General features: G+C 47.7%; 1 protein-coding gene across 11 annotated transcripts in view; it reads right to left on the minus strand.

Moving 5' to 3' along the window:
• USP18 (ubiquitin specific peptidase 18) overlaps nt 1-25,284 on the minus strand; it is a 29,381-nt gene extending 4,097 nt beyond the window's left edge. Inside the window, exons 1-10 of one of the 11 annotated variants that reach the window (XM_067008348.1) lie at nt 24,979-25,257; nt 21,329-21,486; nt 13,093-13,199; nt 11,842-11,938; nt 11,021-11,150; nt 10,303-10,448; nt 5,375-5,454; nt 4,972-5,118; nt 4,530-4,625; nt 3,923-4,090 (exon numbers count right to left, since the gene is read on the minus strand). In XM_067008348.1, the coding sequence (XP_066864449.1) occupies nt 3,923-4,090; nt 4,530-4,625; nt 4,972-5,118; nt 5,375-5,454; nt 10,303-10,447 (636 nt within the window). In that variant the 5' untranslated portion in view covers nt 10,448; nt 11,021-11,150; nt 11,842-11,938; ... (1 more) ...; nt 21,329-21,486; nt 24,979-25,257. Of the gene's footprint in view, nt 1-3,922; nt 4,091-4,529; nt 4,626-4,971; nt 5,119-5,374; nt 5,455-10,302; nt 10,830-11,020; nt 11,151-11,841; nt 12,090-12,457; nt 13,200-21,328; nt 21,487-24,978 lie in introns of all 11 variants that reach the window. The other 10 variants (XM_067008349.1, XM_067008351.1, XM_067008352.1 and 7 more) reach the window with 10 other exon arrangements.
• Between the last annotated feature and the right edge of the window lie 1,610 nt (nt 25,285-26,894).

Here is a 26,894-nt window from a genome sequence, read left to right on the forward strand (position 1 = left end):
CCACAAAGGCCAAGTCAGGAATCAGAACTTGATCCCGAGCGGTGGGAGCCGTCGGAAGGCTTTACGCAGGGGAGCAACATCATCGGGTTTGTGTTTGAGAAACACTGAACTAATGGGGTGCGAAAAACGGACTGAGAGTTCAAGTGAGGCAGAGGCAACGAGACGAGCTAGGGAACCACAACGGCATGAGGAAGAAGTGGTGAGGGCCCAGCCATTACTACTGGGAGCCGCCACTAGATGATAAGCAGCATTATTAACACGGCCATTACTAGCTGAGTGCCAGCACCTGGCTAAGTCTTCGCATGCATTGTTACATTTTCCATCCACCGCAAACCTGTAAACCGGGTGCCAGCATAGATCCTACCCTGCAGACGGGGAATCTGAGCTCAGGGAGCAGAGAGATTTACGCAAGCGCCAGAGCTGATAAAGAGAAGAGGGGGGGCTTCAACCTAGGCCTGCCTGGCTTCGAAGCCCGAGCTCTCGACCCCTATCCTGAGGAAGTGAGGGCAAACGGAGAGACAAGGGGACAGATTTGTGCAAAGTCAAGGAAAGATGATAAGGTCCTTTGCAACTGACAGATATGGTGGGGGGGGGAGCAAGTAGGGGGCACCACGAGGATGAACCCCAGATTTTCGGCTTGGAAATTAGGAAGATGCTGCTGCTATAAGGTCACACATGGAACAGAGGTGTTTGGGGACAAAGACAGCGCATTTGGGGACCGTGTGACAACACTGAGTAGGAGGTGGACTCACTGTTTGGAGGTCGAGAGTGAGGCCTGAGCAGGAGACATGGATTGGAAGTTTTCAGTTTGAGGTGATTGAAACCATGAGAATTAATGAGATGACATTCAAAACATGGGAAGAAAAAGGAATGTAATTAAAACTAAATACCAGTTAAAATGGGCAGGAATGGATCCAGCAATGGAGAAAGAAACGCCAGGAGAGAGGCCTAGAGTACGCAGATTTTGAAGGAGAATAGCATCAATAACAGAATATCACAAAAAGATCAAGTAAGGGAAAGAGCAAAAAGTATTCACGAGGTTGGGCAGTATCTTTGCAAGTCAAGACAAGAGAGAATATTCTCTGTGAAAAGAGGACAGTGGCAAGAGAGAGATTTTTCGCTGATGGTGAGCAAGATCTCCACAAGTTGGGAAAACTACTTGTTTTCTCAACACAGTCAAATAACATCCCTAACCTGAGACTTCGAAACAGGATCGTGAAGGGGACGGGATGAGGGTAGGACAAACGAAGCTTAGTCCCCCAAAAGGGAGGGCTACAATCATTCTCTGTTCTCACATGCCGATGTTGCACTGGATTTTTTTTTTTTTTACAGCTTTATCGGAGTATAACTGCTTCACAATGGTGTGTTTAGTTTCTGCTTTGTAACAAAGTGAATCAGCTGTACGTATACATATGTCCCCATATCCCCTCCCTCTTGCGTCTCCCTCCCACCCTCCCTATCCCACCCCTCTAGGTGGTCACAGAGCACCGAGCTGATCTCCCTGTGCTATGCGGCTGCTTCCCACTAGCTATTTTACATTTGGTAGTGTGATATGTCCATGCCACTCTCTCACTTCATCCTAGCTCACCCTTCCCCCTCCCCATGTCCTCAAGTCCATTCTCTACGTCTGCCTTTTTATTCCTGTCCTGCCCCTAGGTTCTTCAGAACCTTTTTTTTTTTTTAGATTCCATACATATGTGTTAGCATACGGTATTTGTTTTTCTCTTTCTGACTTACTTCACTCTGTATGACAAGACTCTAGGTCCATCCACCTCACTACCAATAACTCAATTTCATTTATTTTTATGGCTGAGTCGTATTCCATTGTATATATGTGCCACATCTTCTTTATCCATTCATCTGTCGATGGACAGTTAGCTTGCTTCCATGTCCTGGCTATTGTAAATAGTGCTGCAATGAACATTGTGGTACATGACTCTTTTTGAATGATGGTTTTCTCAGGGTATATGCCCAGTAGTGGGATTGCTGGGTCATATGGTAGTTCTATTTTTAGCTTTTTAAGGAACCTCCATCCTGTTCTCCATAGTGGCCGTATCAATTTACATTCCCAGCAGCAGTGCAAGAGGGTTCCCTTTTCTCCACATGCTCTCCAGCAATTGTTGTTTGTAGGTTTTTTGATGATGGCCATTCTGACTGTGTGAGGTGACACCTCTTTGTGGTTTGGATTTGCATTTCTCTAATGATGAGTGATGTTGAGCATCCTTTCATGTGTTTGTTGGCAATCTGTATATCTTCTTTGGAGAAATGTCTATTTAGGTCTTCTGCCCATATTTGGATTGGGTTGTTTTTTTGATATTGAGCTGCATGAGCTGCTTGTATATTTTAGAGATTAATCCTTTGTCAGTTGCTTCATTTGCAAATATTTTCTCCCATTCTGAGGGTTGTCTTTTTGTCTTGTTTATGGTTTCCTTTACTGTGCAAAAAGTGCGGGGCGATCTCTGGGTCTGTCAGTTCACAAGAAATACCAGGGCTAGAGGAATATGTCAAATAAGACCCGCCAGCCAATTCTGGATATACATTTAAAAAAAACCTTCAACCAAATAAATTTCAAGGAAAAGGAAAGGAGGGGAAACATCAAGGAAACTTAACCTAAAGAAGAAAGAAAGGCAAGGGGGAGGGAGGGAGGAAACAAAGGTAAGCAAATACAAGTATAGACTTTATTTGGCTCTAGATTCAAACAAAGCAAACAACTTACAGGACAGTTAGGGAAATCCAAATATTTACCAGCTGTTAGAGGATATTAAAGAATCATAAGATGGAATTGGTCATGTTTAGAAAAAAGACTGCTTATTCTTTAGAGAGACATAATGAAATGCTTACAAATGACACATATGGTGTCTGGGATTTGGAAAATCATCCAGTAGAGGTTTGGAGAAAGAAGAGGATGGGGTGTAGGTAAAGCAAGACTGGCCATGAGTTTGGTAACTGTTTAAGCCGTTGGTGGATGTGGAGATTCGTTATATAATTCCTCACAAGTCTTTTCAAGAGGAAAAAATTTTTAAGATATATTTCATTAGGTAGGCTGTGCAAGTGGAAATAAGGAAACTAGAAGGAAAGAAATTGAGAATCCTATGAAATGTACCTGCCCTGAACAGGGAAAGAGCCACTATAACACACTGTCAGGCCTCAATTTTTAAAAAAAAAAAACCATGGTTCTAGAGCATGGATAGTAAACAGCCCAGTGGAACAAAACAGAAAGTCCAAAAATGGATTCGCATATGTATGGGAATAAATGTAGCATTTTAAACCTACGGAGAAAAGACATTTATGTCACTTTTTTCTCAGCGTTTCCCAACAATTGATTAGCTCAAGACAATTGAGCTAATCAATTGAATCAATTTGGCCCAACGTGCTGGCTGCTTCCTTATTATCCCCAAGGTAAAAGCATAAGCTGCCTGAAGTAGAACGTTAGGCGGGGGCTCTATTTAGAACCCAGGGCGCCGTGGTCACCCGCGGCTATGTAAGCACCGCACGTCCTATTTACAAGGAAGGTTCTGACTCACGGGTTCCCCTTCCCTCATTGCTGTGAGGTAGATGGGTACAAGTCCGCTCATCAGAAATAAAGTCTTTGGATCTCAAAAGCAATGCAACCGCCAACAGCAAACGTCGGTGGCGACGTGAGGCTGAGAGCCCATCGCTGTCATTCGAGAGGCTCGGGGTCCCACCATCAGACGCCTTTTTTGAAAAACACGTGTTTCTCGAGTGTGTGAAATGCTTCTACGAATCACACCAAGCCGCTGGGGAGCGTCCCTCCCTCTTGTCCCGAGCTCGGCCACCGGAGGAGAGAGAGGTGCTCAGGATGCATCTCTGGTCACCCTGATGCCGCACAGCTCAGGGGAGGGAAGACAAACGAAGCACCGGGTGTCTTACGTGGGGGGGAGGGGACGCGGGGGGCCCTCACCTGCTCCTCGGCGGCGCAGGGCTCTCCCTCCACCTCAAGGAGCTTATTTAGATCCAAGTTCTGGGGGAAACACAGTGAGTGGCAGACTTTTTCTGTCCGCAGGTTCTTGCTGGAGAAACGCAGGAGGTGGATGGTCAACGTCTGGGGCAGGTGGGTCAGCGTAAAGGCCTGGAAAAAGCAAAGCCACCGTGGAGGCGAGTGCCAGACACTTGAAACAGGTCGATTCCGGGAGACACCAGGGCCGACGGTATGTTCTTCTTCCAAAAAGGAAGGGAGCGGAGTGGAATCACACGGTAAGGGCCCCGCCTGCTGGATCTGCTGGGCCTCCCACAGAAGGCTCAAGACGTGCAGGGCTCCACCCAGGAACCCCGGGGAACCACGGGGTCTGCTCCCCTCCCAGGGGCGTCTGGCCCCGAGGGGAGAAGAGCCCCCGCCCTTGCGCCTTCCCCCGTCCGTCCGTCTCAGTGATGGGGTCTAAGGAGCGTATCCACAGCCCTGGAGGTCACAAGCCCCAGGATCCCCGGCCTGAAGGGACTCCCTCCCTCGGCGGGAGGCCCCCAAGGGGAACCCCAGACGGGCCAGAAGCATGCGGTTTGGGAGCAACTACCTGCTTCCAGCAGGTCTTCTTCTCACAGTTCCAACAGAAGCACCTGTCCGCGCTGGACACCTCCCTGGGCTGGAAGAAACAGTGGAGGGCGTCCTCCTGTCCCAGAGGAGCAAGGGGAAGGCAGGGTTATTTCCTCCTGGGTACACCCTGCCCGTGAGCTTCAGCTCCTCTCCTGGTGTGCCCCAGGTCCCCTAACATCCAGCCCAGCGTGGTACATGTGCCAGGGTCTCAGGAAAGACCTCCGTTTGGGAGGAAGCAGTGAGGATAGAGGGCCGTAGGAGGAGAAACGTTTCTTCCCCCGCAAATGAAAGGAGAACTTGGCCAGAGTCGTGCAAAGGAAGCGGAAATGATTTTTTAAAAGCCAAGGGTGGATCAAAGAAGCAAGGGGGCGCCAGCAGCGCCGGGCTGTGCGGGAACAGCAAACTCCCCAAGGACCCCTCACCAGTGTCCTCAGGGGCTTTGAATCCAGGTCGAAAAGAGAGACGGGGAGGGTCAGCATGCTGCTGCTTCTGTCACTCTCCACGGTGCATCCAAGGCAAACGAGGGACTCCCTCACGCGGATGGCATAGAGGTCCTGCAGCCTCGCTACCTGCAAAAGGGCGGGGGAGGAGGACGAAAGTGCAGAGAAAGCCGCGGGTGAGCAGGTCCGGCCAAGCTCCAGCGCCGGAGCCACCGCACGCGGCTCCAGAAGGGCAGCCGCCCTCCGCTCGCTCTCAAAGGCGCAGAGAAATCACAGCACCTGCACTATGTAAAATGCATTTTACACGCATTTCCCCTTTCAATCCTCTCTACACGTCACACAGACAGCATCCTCACCTTCTGAGCCCTCTCGCTCTAGGACTTACCAAGTCCACATCTGTGATTTGGTCTTTAATCAGGTTCCAGACTGTGAGGTAGAGCTGGGCAGCATCGTGCTGGACAAACACTGGCCAAAGAGAAAAGCAACGCCCAGGGTGAGGACCCAGGGACACCTGTCATGCCCTCCTGCCCCAGCTACCTAGACGCATGCGAACTCTCATCGCGTTGTCTTTCCCTGCTTTCGGGCTAAGTTTCCACAGGATGTTCGGTCATAAAAATGAAAGATAAGCTTGGTATTGATTTTGAGAACTCCTTTTAAAACTCAAAGTCCGGCCCCACCGCATCACACAAGGCTTCTGTCCTCTGAGTTGCCACCCATCCCTGCTGGCCTTCTCTGGGGAACCCAGCTACACAAAACCAATAGTCAGCGGTGAATTCTCTCCTGTGTCCCTGCCAGGCCTTCAACTGGACTCCTGTGATCACTGACTTCTCTGTGCCTCGCCGTATTTTCTTTATTCACTCCCCTAAAAATTGAGCAGTTTCCCAACACTAATACCTGACCCAGGTCTCCCCCAAAGGTGTCCAGGAGAACAAGAAGGGAAATAACCTTCTCAGTGTTAGACGGTGCCGGCGGAGAGGAAGCGGGAATAAGCCATGAATCCTACGCACGTGAACATCAGCCTACAAGCAGTGCACAGGGCTGAACGAATCCACGTTCCCGAGTCGCAAAGACGTTGCAAGAAAAGGTATTCAGCATTCATATGTGCTATCTCAACACCATTTCCTTCGTGACACTTATCACGATCTGTACTTAACGTTTGAGGGTTGTATTTTGTTTTGGCCTGTGTCTCTCCTCTTAACTGTCAGCTCCACGGAGGCAAATACTCTGTCAGTCTAACTCCCTTACCAGCTCAGTAACTGGCACATAATAGGTGAACATTACATATTAGTTGAATGGTTAATTAATCCGCATTCCAAGCTAATAATCCCAAACCGCAGACGAGCAGGCTGGTAGCAGGCTGCACTGATGCAGTCTCCAGGGAATTATTTTCAGAAGGCTGCTCGCCACACAGGACATAAAGGGAGTGAAGTCAGCTTGCCACATAGAGCCACCTTGCTCCACCCGACCATCCCAGAACCAGGAGTCCCGATTCATCTAAGAAATACAGGGATGCTTGCCCAACCCCCAACTTCCTTCACACCTGCTACGTGCGAGGCATTGCACAGGCCAGAGAAAGTTCCTGTCCCCAAGAAACCTATAGTCTAGTGGGAGGCAAGTATCCATGTACTCACAATTCAAAGAAGAATTAGAGGACCTTCCCTGGTGGCGCAGTGGTTAAGAATCCGCCTGCCAATGCAGGGAACACGGGTTCGAGCCCCGGTCCGGGAAGATCCTACATGCCGCAGAGCAACTAAACCCGTGCGTCACAACTACTGAGCCTACGTGCCACAACCACTGAAGCCCGCATGCCTAGAGCCCGTGCTCCACAACAAGAGAAGCCACCACAATGAGAGGCCCACGCACCGCAAGGAAGAGTAGCCCCCGCTCGCCCCAACTACAGAAAGCCCGCACACAGGAACGAAGACCCAACTCAGCCCCCCAAAAAATTAATAAATAAATTTATTTTTTAAAAAAAAGAAGAAGAAGAATGAGAAAAATTCCCCAGGTGTACAATCTGCTATGGAAAGCTAAAAAAAGGTGACATACAACTGGGACAGTGGAGTGTGGGTCTCTGTAAAAGCAGGATGCCTGCTTTCACCACTTCTATTCAACACAGTACTGGAAGTTCTAGGCAGAGCAATTAGATAAGAAAAGAAATAAAATGCATCCAAAAGAAGTAAAATTACCGCTGTTTGCAGATGATATCATACGTTAAAAGACTCCACGAAACAAAGCTTTTAGATCTAATAAATGAAATTAAAAATATGATACAAAGTCAACACACAAAAGTCAATTTTATTTCTATACATACACGAACAAAAAACCATTTGAAAATGAAATAACACAAACAAATCCATCTATAATAGCTTCAAAAACAATAAAATACTTAGGAATTAACTTAACCAAATTGGTAAGAGACTTGTATTATGAAAACTACAAAACACTGCTGAAAGAAATTAAAGAAGACATAAATAAATGGAAACACATTCCATGTACATGGACTAGAATATTTAATATTATTTAAAGGTCAATACTACCCAAAGCAATCTACATATTCAATGCAATCCCTAACAAAATCCCAATAAGATATTTGCTGAAATAGAAAAACTCATCCTAAAATTCATATAGAATCTCAAGGGACCCCAAAGTGCCAAAACAATTCTGGAAAAGAATGACAAACCAGAGGACTCACGCTTCCTCATTTCAAAACGTACTACACAGCTACCATAACCAAAACAGTGTGGCACTGGTATAAGGACAGACAGACAGATTGATGCAATAGAATAAAGAGTCCAGAAATGAATCCTCACATGTATGGTCCAATAATTTTTGACAAGGGAGCCAAGAGTATACAGTCGGGGAAGGATAGTCTCTTCAACAAATGATGCTGGGGAAACTGGATATCCACATGCAAAGAAATGAAGTTGAACGCTTCTAACTGCATATACAAAAATTAATTCTAAACAGATCAAGGACCTAAATGTAAGACCCTAAACAATAAAATGCTTAAAAGAACACATAGGACAAAAGCACATGACCTTGGATTTGGCAATGACTTCTTGGATGTGACACCAAAGGCACAGGTAACAAAAGAAAACATAGAAAACTTCAACTTCATGAAAATTTTTTAAATGTACGCATCAAAAGACAGTATCCCCAGAGTAAAAAGGCACACCACAGAATGAGAATATATTTGCAAAGCATATATCTGATAAGGGATTAACATCCAGAATATATAGAACTTTTAAACTCAACAACAAAAATAACCCAATTCAAAAAAGGGCAAAGAACTGGAATAGATATTTTTCCAAAGAAGACATACAAATGACAGTAAGCACATGAAAAGATGCCCAGCATCACTAATCATTAGGGAAATACAAATCAAAACTACAATGAAATACTACCTCACAGCCCTTGCAGCTACTTCAGACCCCCTGCAGCTCTCTCCAAGGATGGCACAGTTATCGAGGTCGTGGACCCCAGCAGCCTGAGCCAATGAGATATCACACCCACCCAGACCCAGAGCCACCACAAGCCTCACACCACTACACCTGGATCACAGCACACCCCAGCTGCAGGTGAAGGTCCTTCTTAGCAAAGTCCCTACAGGGATCATGGACAATCAGGGAAACATGATACCACCAAAAGAAAACAGTAAACTTCCAGTAACTGAAACCAAAGAAATGGAGATACCAAATTGTCTGAAAAATAATTCCAAATAACTGTTCTAAAGATGCTCGGAGAGCTACCAGAGAACACAGATTAACAATTTAAATAAATCAGGAAAACAATACAAGAAAAACAGAAGTTCAACAAAGAGAGAGAAAACATAAAAAAGAACCAAAGGGCGATTTTGGAGCTAAAGAATACTGAACTGAAGAATTCAACAGAGAGCTTCAAAAGCAGACTGGACCAAGCAGAAGGAATCAGTGAACTAGAAGGCAGGTCATTTGAAACTGTCCAGTCAAAGGAGCAAAAAGACTGAGAAGGATTGAAGAAAGTCTATGGGACTCCATTAAGAGAAACAACCTACACTTTAATGGAGTCCCAGGAGAAGAGAGGGGGGAAAGGGGGCCGAAAACTCATCTAAAGAAATAGTGGCTGGGACTTCCCAAATCTGGGGAGAGATTTAGACATTGAAATTCATGAAGCTCACTGGTCCCCAAACATATTCCCTTTGAACAGATGTTCTCCAAGACACATCATAATACTGTCAAAAATATTGTCAAAAATCAAAGACAAAGAGAGATCTTAAAAGCAAGAGACAGGAAGTTTATCACCTACGAGGGAACCCCCATAAGACTATCAGCACATTTCTCAGCACAGACCTTACAGACCATGGGAAAGTGGGATGATATATTCAAAGTGATGAAAGCTGCTGATAAAGAAAACTGTACCCAGCAGCACTGTCCTTCAGAAACGAGGGAGAGACGAGGGCTTTCCCAGACAAAGAAACACCGAGAGCTCATCACCACTAGCTCTACCTTACAAGGACGGCTGGGAGGAGTTCGTCAAGCTGAAATGAAAGGATGCTCATTGTAACAAGGAAAGAGAGACTGAATCAATTCAGTGGGAAAAGAGTAGTATTTTCAACAAATGGTGCTGGAACAATTGGATGCCCACATGCAAGAGAACGAAGTTAGACTCCTATCTCACACCATTCACAAAACTTAGCTCTAAGTGAAACAGGGATCCAATGTAAGAGCTAAAAGTATAAAACCTAGAAGAAAACAAAGGAGAATGACTGCTAATGGGTACGGTTTTCTTTGGGGTGTGATGAAAATTTGCTAAACGTAGATCGTGATGATAATTGCACAACTCTGTGAAATACTAAAAACCTCTGAATTGTACATTTTTAAATGATTGAATTTTACAGTATGTGATGTGTATCTCATTAAGGCTGTTTAAAAAAAAACTAAGCTATTTCAGAGCTTCCTTTTGTAGAACATGGTTTCTCCTTATGAATCCTTGATTCTGCTTCCCTAGAATCCTTTACCTGTAGTTGAATCGGCTTTGAGGAGACTCTTAGGCTTACTTCCTCCACCGAGAGGCAGAAAAAGAGTGAGTGTGGAAGTAATGCATGCATAAATAACAGCACTGGTGCACCTGGAAGATGCGGGCTCCTTCAGATATCTCGCATCCACATACGTGCCTCCGACACAAGGGCTTCCTTCCTGTGCACTCACTGAGCATCAGTCCCCCTCCTCTCCTCTCCTCTCCTCTCCTCTCCTCTCCTCTCCTCTCCTGCCCCCTCCCGTGTCCCCTCCCTCTCAGAGCACCAGGCCAGGAGCCCAAGCAGGAGGACCGCCTTACGTGGTATGCTGTACATCTGGAGACAGGAGGCCAGCCCCACGGGTTGCACTGCTTTCTCCCGGCTATCCTGCATCTTCTCCAGCAGCAGGAGCAGCTGGAAGGGGACACTTCTCCTCCGTTCCTCCGCTCCCCTTGGCACTGTCATCCTGCCGAGTGAGAACAGCCACGAACCTCCCTGTCCCCACGGTTCTCAGAATCACATGGGAGAGAACCTTCAGAAATCTCACGTCCAGGCCACTCTGCAGACTAACTACATCAGAATTTCTGGGGGTGGCCCAGTTACCAAGATTTTTAAGTTTCCCAGATGATTTAAACATACAGGCAAGGTCGAAGAGCTACTGTGTTAGCACATCAGCCACAGGGGAGAATCCTCTTGAGGGGGGTCCGCACAGCTGCGGCCTCACCCCTCTCCCCACCCGGCACGGCAGTCACACCCAAACGAAGGGCAAGGGCAATAGGTCCTGTGTCCACAGCAAAGCGGCCAGCCTGACGTTCTCCAAAGGCCAAAAGCAAATATGATCTAGGTCCTGGGAAGGACACATAAAGGAATGTCAGTGTATCTTGCCAATGATTTGTTTAATCACTGGCATCTCTCAACTGCCCATGCCCATGGAAGGGGAAAATGAGAAAGCAAAAGGCAGAAAAGAATGCGTGATAAAGTTTATGTATGTGAATATATATGTATGGGCGTGGCGCTTGGGTTCCCAAGGAAATTTGCCTGTCAGTCCTGGAGGAGCCTCAGCATGTCTCTGCAGAACCGGTTGAGAAGAGAGAAGGGTTCTCGGGCTTCCCTGGTGGCACAGTGGTTAAGAATCGCCTGCCAACGCCGGAGACACAGGTTCGAGCCCCTGCCGGGAAGATCCCACAGGCCGTGGAGCAGCTAAGCCCATGCGCCACAACTACTGAGCCTGCGCTCTGAAGCCCGCAAACCACAACTACTGAAGCCCGCGCACCACAACTACTGAAGCCCGTGCGCCTACAGCCCGTGCTCTGCAACAAGAGAAGCCACCACAATGAGAAGCCCGCGTGCAGCAACAAAGACCCAGCGCAGCCAAAAATAAATAAAAATAAAATAATTTTTAAATCATTAAAAAAAAAGAAAGAAAGAAGGGTTCTCACGGTGTGTATACTGTGTGAGTGTGGATGTGTTTCCTTTGAGAAAAATCAATAGACCACCTGCCCGTTGATTTGACACTGGCAGGGTCCCCACCCACTTCCTTTTAACCAAATCAGTGGCTGCCAATCTGGCTACACTTTAGAATCACCTGGGGAATCTTTTGAGAAGTATGAATGCTTGGGCCCCACCCTAGACACCCACCGAGGCCCCAAGTGAAACCAAGTATCTGGGGGTGGGATCAGCATTTCCATTTTTTAGAAATCATCTTAGATGATTATGGTATTGTGCAAAGATTGTGTAGAGCAAGGTCTTTTCTCTGTTAGCTTTTGGAAGTAGACTTCTAAAAGTCCAAACCACTGTGAATAACTGAATGCTTGAAAACATAAAATACACACATTTATCTGCGTGAACAATTGCCTTACCTCTTCAATATCCTGGTGAATTTCATGTTCATAACGAACAGCTGGATCAGGGAGTTAAGGCAGCAGGTCTGTCCGATGTTGTGTAAACCGACCGGGCCTAGGGGGGGCAGAGAGGGAAGATGCCGAGGGAAAGCCCTGCCACAGAATTCAACGAACACCAAACATTCTTCTAGACCCTCCTGAGGACATGAAATTCTGTAAGGTGCTCCCAGAGGCACAAAGAATTCACTAAGTAGCTTGGAAACAAACTGGAAAGGAGAGAGAAACACGAGCCTCTGTAAAGTGAAATAGTAGCAGGAGTTTTAACAGTCTGTTAGGAAAAGAGAGGCCACAAGGAGGTATATCACTCGTTGTCAAACGTGTAACCCAAGCAACAGTAAGAGCAAAGGAAGAGAAACCTTACGGACAGCCCATCGGGGAGAACTAGGGGCCCTGCCCACCCAAGCTGCCCCTACAGAGCTGGCTCACAGCGGGCATCTACGGGCTCAGGGGCAACAGTCACCTCCCAGGCAATCTACTCTGGGCCCTGGGGGTAAGGCCCCTGCCCAGGCCCTACCAGGTGGTGGGAGAGAATCAGAAGAAAGTTCTGGGGGAGATCCACCTCATCCAAACTCACCTTGAGAGGCTGGAAGCCACAAGGAACTTATGAGGATGTGAGAAAACCAAAAGGTAGTATTTCTCTGACCCACTAGCAACCAACCTCCCCCCTCCCACCCAACCTTGGGCTCCACAGACCCCACAAGGTGCGTAATTTAAGAGGGAGGGAGTCCGCTAATCTCAGAGCTCCCGGGGAAGGGCTCTGGCGTGCGAGCTGGGGCAGTAAGAACGGAAGACTCCGTGGTCAGCGGGAACCCAATCAGCAGAAGCATCTTGTCACCAGACACACTAGCACCGGGGGAAGGCTGGGGGCCACGCCATGTCAAGCACAGGATTCAAGCAGCTTCCACAACAACCTCGTTATTCTTCCCAACAATGCTATGGGCTCAGGAGCGTCATCGTCCCCATTTCACAGGTGCAGAAGTGGAGGCACAGAGAGCAGCAACCGTCAACCACAAAGCTCTACGGCCCAGCGGACGAGCAAAGCACTTCTGCGCAGGCGACAGAGAGAAGACTGGGCTTCTCGGCCCACTGGCGGCCCGGGCTCGGGGCTTCCTGTGCCTCTTCCCGTTTGCTGCTCCCGTCCTTCTCCTAATGGGCTCTGCTTAGAAACGCTGAGACAGCCGAGACCGGCCTGGGGACCCGGAACCATACCCATCGGCGGTCACTCCGAGATCCCAGACGGCGGCCACAGGGCGTCTTCAGGACGGCACGACCTCACTTCCAGGAAGGGCTCTCATGAGCCGGCCCTGGCGGGACCTCTGTGAAAACACACCGCAGAGGAAAGGATGAGAGAAGAGGAAGCACATGCATGTGATCCGTTCTGACCCCCAAGAGCCAGTTTTGGCGGCAGGGGGGGAGACTGGCCCGCAAAGCTCTAGGGCGAGAAACAACAACTGGGCGAGACTCCGTCCCCTTGGTCCCTCATTCCCACCGTGTCCTCATTGGGACCCACGGCCCCAGCCCCTGCCCTGGGCCCTCTGTTCCAGCAAATGGCTCGACACGCACCAAAGGGTCCAGACCAGACACCTGGGTCTCCCTTCTCCTCACGCCCAGGCCCTCCACTGCCCGAAGGCCGCTCAAAGCCCTCTCCCTGCCGTCCACACGCTGGCCCCAAGGAAGCCTGTCCTGGCTCCCGCGGCAGGGGCGGCTGTGAACGCCCACGCGTGTTGTACACAGGGCCGGTCGAGTAACTGGGGTGGGGAACAGCTATGTCTGCCTGCAGCGGAAGGTGCTGCCCCCTCACACTCCGTCGGGGCAGGAGCCCTTGCCCAGGCTGCCGGGTGTTGGTGGTCGACGGCCCCCAGCCGAGGCCCCCTCCAGAATTCACCCCAGTGAAGAAAGCTGGCCCGGTCCCTATCCAGAGTCTGGACGATGAGGGGGCCTAAGGGCCTCACCACCTGCCTGAAGGGTCCCCCAGCCCCCGAGCTCCCCTTAGCACTGGCTGAGGCCCTGCCGCAAATTTGGGGAGTTCAAGGCCTCCGTTTGCCCACCCTGCTATGTTCACCCCCTGGGTGTCATTTCCAGAGTGCTCCCCAGCAAACCTTCCCCACGCACAGCTCAGCTGGGACTCCAGCATCAAAGGAGGGCAAATCAATGGCAGGGCCTTGAGTCTATTGAGCTTTCTCAGACAACACACACACACACACACACACACACACACACACACACACACACACACACACAAACACAGGGCCTTGAGTCTATTGAGCTTTTTCAGACAACACACACACACACACATACACACACACACACACACACACACACACACACATACACACACACACACACACACACACACACACACACACACACGGGGTATAGAGACTTCTTCTCAACGGGCTCCACCAAGAAATGCTGAGACTCAGCCAGGACTGGCTGGCAAACGTCCTTGGGAACCCAAACGCCACGCCCATACGTATATATTCACATATATAAACTTTCCGACACATTCTTTTCTGCCCTGGGCTTTCTCCTTTTTTCCCTTGCATGGGCACAAGAAATTGAGAGAGGCCTGTCATCAAATATTCTTGTTATAATGTGAAATGGAAAAAGCAGTATATTTCCAACCATTTCACAGTGATGCCTGATATAGCAACAAAACATTGCAGAATATTCTGGCTGTTTTCAATTTTTTGCAGTTATAAAAAAAAACTGCAGTGAACATTTTTAGGTATAAGACCCTTTTCTACCTATGTGATTTTTCCTCAGGCAAACCAAAGGTCATGGACACAACAAAACTGTAAAAAAAAGCTGTAAAAGCTGCAAACCGGGTCGTGTTAACCAGAACCCACGTCTTCCTGGCAACACAGGCTTCAGCCACCTGTAAATTCTCCCCAGGTGTGTGGGAATCTCAGGAGGAGTCTCTTGTGTTTTGGAGCGAGGTCACAACCACCACAGCCTGTCCCTATCTGCCCTGGAGTGCCTGCCCACCAGCGTCTGCAGGGCACTGCCCGACACAGCAATCCAGGCACAAAGGTTCCCTCGTATCTACAAACAGGGCCTTCACGTGGAAGTGGGATACAAGCCCAGTCCTCCCACTGCCTCGTGCCTTTTCGTTTCACCAAGTTCTTCAGCTTTGCAGGAAGCCATCTCTCCCCAGGGCTCAGGCCTGCCTCCAGGTCTAGGCTTGGGCACAACCCATGCTGTTTCCTCAATCGCTCCTCTGTCCCGGTGCAAATAAATCTGTGGCCCTCAGATACAACCAGATGCTAAATCAATGTCTAGGAGAGGGGCCTCCCTGGCAGTCCAGTGGTTAGGACTTTGCCTTCCAATGCAGGGGGTGCGGGTTCGATCCCTGGTCAGGGAGCTAAGATGCCACATGCCTCACAGCCAGAAAACCAAAACATAAAACAGAAGCAATATTGCAACTAATTCAATAAGGACTTTAAAAATGGTCCACTTCAGGGCTTCCCTGGTGGCGCAGTGGTTGAGAATCCGCCTGCCGATGCAGGAGACACGGGTTCGTGCCCTGGTCCGGGAAGATCCCACATGCCGCGGAGCAACTAAGCCCGTGAGCCATGGCCGCTAGGCCTGCGCGTCCGGAGCCTGTGCTCCGCAACGGGAGAGGCCACAACAGTGAGAGGCCCGCATACTGCAAAAAAAAAAAAAAAAAATGGTCCACTTCAAAAAAAATCTTTAAATATCTAAGAGATATTCTTTTTTTATAAATTTATTTATTTTTATTTTTGGCTGCATTGGGTCTTTGCTGCTGAGCGTGGGCTTTCTCTAGCTGCGGTGAGCGGGGGCTACTCTTGGGCTACTCTTCGTTGCGGTGCAAGGGCTACTCATTGTGGTGGCTTCTCTTGCTATGGAGCACGGGCTCTAGGCGCGTGGGCTTCAGTAGTTGTGGCATACGGGTTCGGTAGTTGTGGCTCAAGGGATCTAGAAAGCAGGCTCAGTAGTTGTGGCGCACGGCCTTAGTTGCTCTGCATGTGGGATCTTCCCGGACCAGGGCTCGAACCCGTGTCCCCTGCATTGGCAGGTGGATTCTTAACTGCTGCGCCACCAGGGAAGCCCTAGGAGATATTCTTAAAAATATAATTACAAGGTCATAGTGTACGAAGTTTAAGGCTCTTAACATATGTAGCTAAATAACTTGCCCCCGTCTGTACTCTAGCCAGTGGCTCAGAGGCCCGTCAGGACTCAGTGGTTTAATGAAGTAACCTAAGTTCACTGATGTTCACGAGGGCAGGGTTCGTGGGAAAAGTGAGTCTTGATCTGAGTTTATTAAAGAGGAATGGGGGCTTTCCTGGTGGCGCAGTGGTTGAGAGTCCGCCTGCCGATGCAGGGGACGCGGGTTCGTGCCCCGGTCCGGGAAGATCCCACATGCCCGGAGCGGCTGGGCCCATGAGCCGTGGCCGCTGAGCCTGCGCGTCCGGAGCCTGTGCTCCGCAACGGGAGAGGCCACAGCGGTGAGAGGCCCGCATACCGCAAAAAAAAAAAAAAAAGAGGAAAGGGTAAGGGGCACCTTGAGGCAGGGCAGGTGTTATGCAAACAAGCCCAGGGGTTTGAGGGAGAAGCATGTGGGGAAAAGTGTGCAAAGGAGTGTGAGCAGACCTGCCCTGCACGGGTGAATCCAAGCCGGACTGGAATAAAATGTAGACGTTCCAGAATTTTAGTTTTTATAAAAAGGAAGTGGTCACTAGTTGTCAGGGAAGCGCAAACCTTGACCACAATGAGAGACCATTTTACGCTATTCAATTGGCAACAGTTAAGAATTCTGATGGAACCAAGTGTTGGAGGGGATGTAGATAAATAGGGTCTTTTATATACTACCAGGGGAGGGTGTAAAATGGCACAGCCGCTTGGGAAAACAACCTGGCATCATCTTGTAAAGTTAAAACATTCACTTAACTTCAACCTACTAATTAAAAAGAGAAATTCTTACATGTGTCCCTGGAGACATAAACAAGAATGTTCACAGCAGCGCTGTTTGTGCAGCAAAAACATGGAAACAATCCAAGCACTCGACCCAAATGTCAGGAGAGTGGGTACATGAGCTGTAATAAATTTACACAATAAAATAATATTCCTCAGTTGCACCTGAGTGAACATGTCACAGTAGGGTGAATCTTAGAAACACAATGTTGAGTCAAAAGGCAATTCTTAGAAGATAATATCTAGTATTTCTTTTCGTAGATTCAAACTCAAGGAAAATGAGACATTATGCTGTTTAGGCATCAACGTGCATGTGTGACAAAGATTTTTAAATGGATAACGAAGATCAAAAAGACCAGGCCAAGGACTTCCCTGGAGGCGCAGTGGTTACGACTCTGCACTCCCAATGCAGGGGGCCCGGGTTCAATCCCTGGTCAGGGAACCAGATCCCACGTACATGCTGCAGCTAAAAATTGGCATGCCGCAACTAAGGAGCCCGTGAGCTACAACTAAGGAGCCCACCTGCCGCAACTAAGACCCAGAGCAGCCAAATAAATAATAAATATTTTAAAAAACGAAAAAAGACCAGGTCATTACCTCCAGTGGGCAGGCAGACGGATAAGAGAAGTAGAGCGCATGTGATCGCCAGTAATGTTCTAGTTTGGGGGGAAGGGTTTTCTAAGTGTTTATTTTATCATTAATTAGTTAATAAATTAATTGGAACTTGGAGTCAAAGCCAGTGGTCTGAGGCAAACAGACATGGTCTGATGCGGGTGTGGAGTCTTTCTCTGCAAAGAGCACGCACACAGCCCAGCAGTGAAGGTTCAGCTAACTCAACTGCTGATAGATCTGAACCACAAATCACTTCCAGGACTTTCCCCAACAAGCTCAGTTGTAATTGACTAGAGAAATCCTTAAGGCAGATGCCCTTAGATCTCTCTCTCCAGTGAGAAAAGCAGAAGCCAAACCAGGGCTTCCCTGGTGGCACAGCGGTGGAGAGTCCGCCTGCCGATGCAGGGGACCCCGGTCTGGGAAGATCCCACATGCCGCGGAGCAGCTGGGCCTGTGAGCCATGGCCGCTGATGCCTCAACAGTGAGAGGCCTGCGTGCCGCAAAAAAAAAAAAAAAAAAAAAAAAAAAAAAAGCCAAACCAGGCGTGGGAGTGTCGGCGGTGCCCCCTAGTCGATACATGGGAATGTCCCAGTGGCCGTGGGCTGAAGACAGACTGCCAAGGCTGGTACCAAGTAAACAGACGGGAGCACACACCCAAGGACAGATAATAAAAGACCTAATACGAAAACCCTGAATCATACCGAAAGACCAGTCATTCCCACCTACTGCCACGTCACTTAATGATAGTGGCACTGCATGCAAATGCATGCCAGACGTTGCGTGAAGACGTACGTTTCTCAGATGCAGTAGGAAAGTACCAAAGCGTGGCTTCACTTTATTATTATTATTCGTCTGAGATCTGCTCCTTGGCCTCAGCCTTTGAAAGGCCACCCATCAAACGCCCACCTCAGTCCCCTTCCGGTGTCCCTGCGCCGGGACACAATCAAGTGATCACTTCGGTTACCACCCCATGTGACCAGTGTAAGAAAAAGGGAGGTCACTTGGATTAACTGTTAATAGCTGAATATCCAGTTGCAAATGGTCCACACAACTTAGTGTAGGAAATCTCATATTTTGTACTCTGCACGTTGAGGCGTAAAAGCATACTTTTCACCGCAAAAGCAAAAGATGCTGCAACAGTGAATGGTCTGGGCCATTGGATGCATAAAATTGTTTAAAAATCTTAAAAAAGGAAAAGAAATTAATACATATAGTAAAGAGAGAATAAGTTTGCTAAATAGTTTATAGAGGATATTATATCTTTGTTGGCTTACAACTTTATTAAATTTTAAAAGTAATTGAGAACAACAGAGTTAGACTGTATCAAGTCTAACAGAGTTAGACTTTGCAACATTGTTTGGTATGCCAGCCTTCTCATAATATTAAACAAAATAATCTTTAAGAATTGTACTTAGGGCTTCCCTCGTGGCACAGTGGTTGAGAATTCGCCTGCCGATGCAGGAGACACGGGTTCGTGCCCTGGTCTGGGAGGATCCCACATGCCGCGGAGCGGCTAAGCCCATGAGCCATGGCCGCTAGGCCTGTGCGTCCGGAGCCTGTGCTCCACAACGGGAGAGGCCACAACAGTGAGAGGCCCGCATACCGCAAAAAAAAAAAAAAAAAAAGAATTGTACTTAAATTTTAATTATTTAAGCCCAATTAAGCCATGAGTCTTTCAAGAGAAAAACCCTATTTGCAAATTCTTCACATCTTGTGAAGATGAATTAAAACCAGAACATCAACTTTACCACTTACCATGAGGAGGAAAAACTCCAAACATATCTATAAAAAAATCAATAATTAAATCATCATTCAATCCAGGTGTGATAAAGAATATTAAAAATCTGAAAAGAACCAAAGCACCCAAAACACGGTTTGTTCACACTAGTCAAACTTCAAAAACCACAGACTACACACATGAATCAAGCACACTGCTCTTTGTAATGTTTGGTCTACTTATGGAGGCTAAAAACTGTTGTTCAAATGATGGCTTTAGATTGTCACTCAGTTTAATAGTTGGAAATAAAACTCTCAACTTTTGACAGTTACCCAAACTATGAATCCTAGGGACGCCACTGCTCTGGAAAATACATCCCTAAAAATAACTTTCCTGAATTGTATTCTGCTGTGTGTGCACAAAACAACACAGTGATAGTTTTAAATGTGCTACTTCTATATCATGTGTATCAGGTATCTGAACAGACAGAAACAACCAGAGCCTCTTTTAAACAGCACGGTGGGTTAATGGTGCGTTTGGTCAGATTCTCTCCTTGCAAGTCTGATTGAAGAAATATTTATAGACTGGAAAACCAGTTTCTTAAATGTCAACGCCATACAGTCGTCATCAACAGCGGAACAAACAAGATGAAGGCTATGAAGGGTTTGAGAATCACAGACTGAGTCAGGGCTGCCTTGGTGAGTACACAACCTGCGTAGCTGCACAGACTTGCACTCAGAAGAGCCCGGCTTGGTTTAATGCTCTCCTGTTGCAGGCCTGAAATTCTCCACAATTGTTTGATAAGGAGCCCCACGTTTTTACTTTACTAGGGGACCTGCAAGTTATGTAGACTGTCTTGTATATAGTGTTTTGTTCACATCCTTCAGTGTGCGTACAGGAGGGTAATTACAGCACAGAAGAATGTTAACAGGAAATCCTGGTCAGAGGAGAAAGATGGGGAGACAGTTTCATCATCCTCCATCAGAGACTTTGGAACAGTCTCGTCAAGTACTTATGTGAGATGTTCAGACACTAGGGGGTAGCAGACACTATGTGTTTAAAAGGCCACTAAGACAGTAACGACCGCGGGGTTGGGGGAAGCCCTCATTTGTAGTTTTCAGAACTTAGCACCTGCACTTTGTGCACTAGACACGACTGAAGTGACCACACTAAAAGCCTTCTTGAGAATCCAAATATTTCTCATGCGATACCTGCTGTGAGATGCTCCCGTTCTTCAGTCCCAGTGATGTGCTGAAATCAGTGTGCGTTTAAGCAAAGGTGAGGGGCGAATGGCCTCAACTGTAACTGAACACTGAGTCTAACACTCAGCTCTTTACTGTTCTGCCAAAAGGTGTAAAAGCTCTCCTGAATGCACAGAGATTTTCAGTGTGTCTTCTCAATGAACGGCTACTAAGAGTTCAGTTCTTATCTGAAGGGGAGCTGGGGCCTCAATTTTTTTCTTTCGTTCTGCTAAAGTATTGGCAACCACTGGTCCAGCCTCTTGGAAGCAGGTAGGCAGGTCTCTGGACCAGCTGCAACAGCACCACCTGAAGTTGGTTAAAAACACAGGATTGGAATCTGCCTTTTTTTTTTTTTTTTTTTTTTTTGCAGAACGCAGGCCTCTCACTGCTGTGGCCTCTCCCGCTGCAGAGCACAGGCTCCGGACGCGCAGGCGCAGCGGCCACGAACCCGTGTCCCCTGCATCGGCAGGCCGACTCTCCACCACTGCGCCCGGAATCTGCCTTTTGACAAGATTGCAAGGTGACCTACGCAAGCATTAAGGTTGAGAAGCTGTTCTAGACAAGCACTGACCAAGCTCAGGCTGCAGGGCCACCTAGCTCAGGCCACCGGCATAGAGGATTTACTGCAGACCAGCTACCTTCAGGTCATTTCATGAAGACTGTTTTCAGTTCAGTCCCAGCATTGCTCTCCCTAAAGGTGCATGATTCCTGGCTGCTTTATGTCCATTTAAGGGCTCACCAGTGAAGACCTCCTGGTGTTACTTGTGCAGAGAGATCTTTCAATCCGGGTACACAGCAGCAGCCAGCTACTGGGAGTGGACACTGCCACAGCCAGCCTGGACGACCACTTGGCAACATGTACCGCAACCTTGAAAGTGACCCCAGTGGACGCCTGTCATCTCTGCCAGCCCAGTGCCCCACCTTTTGGTAGCATACTCACCTGTTCTTTACAAACACTATCTCCACTTTCAGGCTACGCGGACTGGGCGGAGCCCACACGCCGCACTGCCTGGCTCGAAGGCCTGGCCACTCAGGGCCCAAGGTGACTGTTTCAGCAATGGTCACGTGACCCGCTCCGGGCTGATCATAATCCGGCTCCTACAAGGCGTTTTAAGCCAGAAGAACATAAATCAGACCATCTTTTCCACCACAGAAGAAAAACCAGCATTCAAGGAAAAGAGCCAGTGACAGGAAACAGAACCGAGAGACGGAGAAAGAGACAGGACGCTGAGGTGCCAGCTGAAGCCCTGAAGCCAACCCAGCCCCTAGCGCCTGCGAGTCATAGCCGCGCCTCTGCTGCTCTTAACTTCAGCTTGAAATGGGTTCCTGTCACTTGTAGCTCAAAGACTACTGATTAACACGGATTCTACCTTAGGATTCTATCTTCCAGAAACAGACACAAAGATCTATGTAAAAGACTGTTCACCAAAATTCATTTTTACAGCCTATTTTCTTTATGTGTTTTACAAATTGTACAGTCTGACACAATTTTCTAAAACATAAATCTAACTACATATACACACAGAAAAAGGACTGGGACAAAACATATCAAAAATGTCATTAAAGGAAAACTCTAATTGGTGGGATTACACATCATTTTTGTCTTTTTCTGGATTATTTCTCTTAATTTCCAAATTTCCTGTAATTAATTAATATGTGATTTTAAATAAGCAATAATTCATTTAAGGCACAGATTTAGTTTCTTTTAAGGGAGGCTTTGTTTGGCAATAGTGTTCCTATTCCAAGATCCAAAGAATTAATGAATTAGGGATGAAAAGTCTTAGAGTTTTTTTTCTCAATTCTGTTATAAAATGTGAAGGAAGGAGAACATCTGAAGTTGGGAAACAGCTAAATATAAGCGGCATAATTAACAGATTCATGTTAAATGGCTCAGATAACAAAATCTCTTTTCTTAGTAAATATTTACTTTCAATAGCATTAACAGCTGGTTCCTCTTACGAGGCTCAGCCTAGGAAAGTCAAACTGAGAGAGAAATGATGGCAGTTGACAACTCCATGAGCAAAAAATAGGACTTTGAGACCACATCGAGGGAAATCTGATGAAACAGTAGAAAGGGACCAGCCGGTTTTCCAGAGACATTATTTTGCACTGTGCCAAAACCTCCAAAATAGGACAGTAAAACTCAGGAGGCATCATTTGGGCCGGCTCGCAGGCCAGATCCCAAAGAGCGACAGAAAAAGGCAGCAAACTTCAGAGCTGATCACAGAGAGACAGGCTAAGTGGGGCAAAAAAGGAAGGAAAATAACAAGCATTCTCTATGAGCAGGGATGCACTTCAACCAGCTGGCCAGTAATCACCCCCAGAGTTTCTTGTCCTGAAGCCTTCGTGGTGTAAACAGAGCAAATAATGAGAGCTTTATCCTTTGTCCTCTCTTCCAAGGAAAGAGTGTAAAAGTTGTTTTAAAGGAAGTCTGAATTTTGTGGTATCACTCGGTTTTGGCCCTGTGTCCATTTAGATTTTAGCCTGGGATTCTTTGGGAAACTGCACCCCTGGAAGAAAATGAGGATTTCTAAAAGAATTGTTTCAGCAGCTGTTAATGTTAGTAAGAACACAGCAGTGTCTTTGAAGATTCTTTAGACAGCAACAGCATGCGGGATTTCACTTTTCCGACGTTAGTCTCTTCCACTGAGAGACTGATTTGAATTATATTAGTCAAATAGCGTCCAGTTTTAAATTATTTTATAATTTTGTATTGTTGGAGAACACTCAAACTTTGATCCCTCCGTGTTATAGTGTGTTTTCAGTTTTAGGCATCAAATTAAGATCTTTGCATTTAACTGGTTGAAGAAAGCAAATTTCAATTTGCTTTCAAAATGTTATCATTAATAGATAGTGATCCTCTCAAAAAAAAAAAAAAAAAAAAGGAAGGAAAGTGAAACTTAAAGATCTGAGAAGGATGGGGCAAGGCAAAGTGACCTAAGCAGCTGGTGACAGGGCAAAAGAGAACAGATCTATTCCAAGAAAGCTGAATTTTCAAACTCAACCCCGACTCGGAAAATGGGCTCCAACACAGGATTCTTAGGGCAGTGAAACTATTCTGATAACATAGTGGTGGATACATGTCACTGTACATTTGTCAGAACTCACAGAATGCAGAGAACGATGAACCCTAACACGAAGAATAGACTCTGGATGATGATGATGTAGGTTCATCAGCTGTAACAAACTGTTGAACTTTGGAGTCAAAGGAGGCAGCAGAGCGTATACAGTAAGTCTGTACTCAATTTTGCCATGAACCTAAAATTGCTCTGAAAAGTGAAGTCTAGTATTAAAGTCTATTATTTAAACAAAAATTTTGGTTCCAAAGAACTAAACTAACATAGCTCCCACCCTTCCAAAAAATTTTGCCCTTAAAATAAATGGGAGACGTGAGTGATAGAAACAGCTGGCTTAGCTTGTTCATCATTGTAGAGTCACAGAAACAACTGGGGTCTTCGGAGAAACAACATAAGACCTAATGGAAACCTGGGCTGGCCCTGGTCTCTAGCTGGGCTCTTCACTCACCACTAGATTCTCTACAAGGAAAACTGACTCCATCCTTAAATGCCCAAAAGAGGAACATGACACAAGCCTCACAGCCTTCCAAATCCAACCCATCATGGCAACGACAGATTCAGACCTCATTCTTAATCATTCGTGTGTGTTTCTCAAGTGATGGTAATGTGCTGGGCACACAGATTCGAACACTCCAGATGAAACCCATTTTCCCCTTTGCAAGCTCATCATTGGGTAAAAGTGCCCCAACTGTGCAACGCATTTTTTTTTAGTGAAAATACAAAAATTGGTTTCTTTTTTTTTTTTTTTTTTTTTGTGGTAAGCAGGTCTCTCACTGCTGTGGCCTCTCCCGTTGCGGAGCACAGGCTCCGGACGCGCAGGCGCAGCGGCCATGGCTCACGGGCCCAGCCGCTCCGCGGCACGTGGGATCTTGCCGGACCGGGGCACGAACCCACGTCCCCTGCATCGGCAGGCGGACTCGCAACCACTGCGCCACCAGGGAAGCCCCTCAGTTCTTTGATAGTGATCCAAAAACCAAGATGGATCTGTGCACCTGTATTAGTCCGATTTGTATGAGCACATTAGACCACCTGGATGTCTAGGTCTGAACCCTCCGCCTCACTCTCACAATATAACACCAGAAAGAATTAAATATTTGCCTCTTTTTTGAACAATTTCAAAGTATAACTACCTCAATGCTATAAAGCATGAAGTTAAAGGCTCTGTTTTAGTTTTCAAAACACTTTGAACCCAGATTTTTCAGGGGTCTATATAGAATAGAGTTTTAGGTTTAAAGGTCTAAATTTAGCTTTCTTCCAGGAAAAGAGGGAGACGGTAGGAGGCGGATTTTGCAATTTCTTCTTTAATTAAAAACAGTCGTGCAAAAAGAAAAAGTCCAAAGAAATATATCAGTGTGAGAAATTTTCACTGATCTAATATACGTATTAACGAATACAGACCATTATTATAATTCGCTCAGCCCAAAAAATCCCATAATTATCCACGTGGCATCTGAGCACAGCCCCCTTGTGCCTTCCCTGGAAAGAAAGCTTCCAAAAGTATCACCAAACTTGCCTCAGGTGCAGCGAAGAGTCAGACTCGCGCTGATAAGTTGGATGAGGGAGAAACTCAGCAACCGCGTCCGGTCCTCCAGGCAGCGGCGTGGCGGGCGCTGCGGGCGGGGTGAGCGGGGCCCCGTCTGTCCCCACCTAGGTCCCCAAGTCTCGGTCCCCTAGTCTGTCCCTGCACCTCTGTTCGCGCCTCTGTCCCCACCTCGGCCCCCGCGTCTGTCCCTGCGACTATGTCCCCACCTCGGTCCACGTGCGTCTGTCCCCAAGCGCCGGGCACGTCTGTGCCAGCACGTCTGTCCCCGCCTACGTCCCCGCCCAGCCCCGCCGCTCAGCTTTCGTTTCCAGCGAACCGAAAGCGAAACTCAAGCGAGGCTTCGTCTCAAGTGCCCCGCGTTTTCGCCCCGGCGCACGGAGCAGGTGCAGCCGAAGCTGGTTTCGCGTTTAAACGTGCGCACACTTTGCGTTACGTGCCCTTTCCCAGCGGCTCCTAAAATAAGCGCTTCTTTTGACATTTGAAGATCCTCGTAGTAATTAGGGGGCGTCTTACAATCGTTTGGCATTTCGTAGTACACGTGGCAGCGTGTTTTTCTTTATTAAAGCCATAATATAATTTCTTAAATTGGGTATCTTAAAATCGATGGCTTGTAGATTCGATGAAATACGGCACATGGGTACCAAGCCGTTATCCTATCGTTCTGCTCGGAGGGGAGGACCCGCTGTAACGCAGAGCAGTTGGGAAAAGAAAATGAACTGCCTCTTTCTGCTTAGAACCTAACATACACTGGGATCCCAGAGAAACGCCAGGCTCGCTTCTCAACTCTAAACCTAATTCAATCTATCCTGATGTAGGCCCTATTTTTATCCCAATTCTATAGGAGGGAATATGAAATTTCAAAGAGGTTAAGAGACCTGCCCAAGGTCACAAGATTACAAGTGGAGCCAGGATTCCAGAGGGCTCTTAACCTTCGCTCTTAACCCCCACTGCCACCGTGTTGACTTTAATTTCACCCCTTCCTATGTGTTTTTTGTTTTTGTTTGTTTGTTTGGTTTTTGTTTTGTTTTGTTTTGTTTTGTGCCATACGCGGGCCTCTCACTGTTGTGGCCTTTCCCATTGCGGAGCACAGGCTCCGGACGCGCAGGCGCAGCGGCCATGGCTCACGGGCCCAGCCGCTCCGCGGCACGTGGGATCTTCCCGGACCGGGGCACGAACCCGTGTCCCCTGCATCGGCAGGCGGATTCTCAACCACTGCGCCACCAGGGAAGCCCCTCACCCCTTCCTATGAAATGCCAGTTCTGTGAAATCAGGGGCTCACCGGGTGGGCATGCAGATAGGTTAAGGTTCAAAGAGGGATGGACAACTTGCGCGCGCGAAATTCTTGTGGCCTCTTCAGGGTGCACTTCATGCGTGTAGACCCCCGGGGTGGTTGTCTGCCAGGGGCCTCAGATACCCCACTGGACAGTGGTAGACATGTGCAGGGAAGCAGAATGGAGTCTCCTCACACGTGCTCAGCCTTTCGGAAAGCCACCCACTGGCCAGGTGCGAGGGTGAGAGGCTTCAGAAACCCAAAGCTGCCGGGGCCTCGCTGAGGCTGCGGCGGGTCTGCAGTGAGATGTTCTGGTCACACCGTCCTGGTGTGAAGATATATGTAGCGCAACGTGTCTGTTAGAAGCTTGAGCAAGGCACATGGATCCATGCTGCATATACCTGTCGGTGTGCATGAATGCACGTATACCCTGCACGTAAGCTAAGGCCCCCCTTCCCTGCTGTCGCAATGGAAAGCAGGAGAGTGCAGCGCAGGGCACATGTCTCCAGACTGGGGCTGAGTGTATGCAGCCCGTGCTTACACAGGTGCACTGAATGCAGAGCAACCAATATAACCAACATCACCCGTCAGTAAACAGGAGCCTCACGCCCCCTGA

The sequence above is a fragment of the Kogia breviceps genome, chromosome 12 (assembly GCF_026419965.1).
Source record: "Kogia breviceps isolate mKogBre1 chromosome 12, mKogBre1 haplotype 1, whole genome shotgun sequence".
NCBI lineage: Eukaryota > Metazoa > Chordata > Mammalia > Artiodactyla > Physeteridae > Kogia > Kogia breviceps.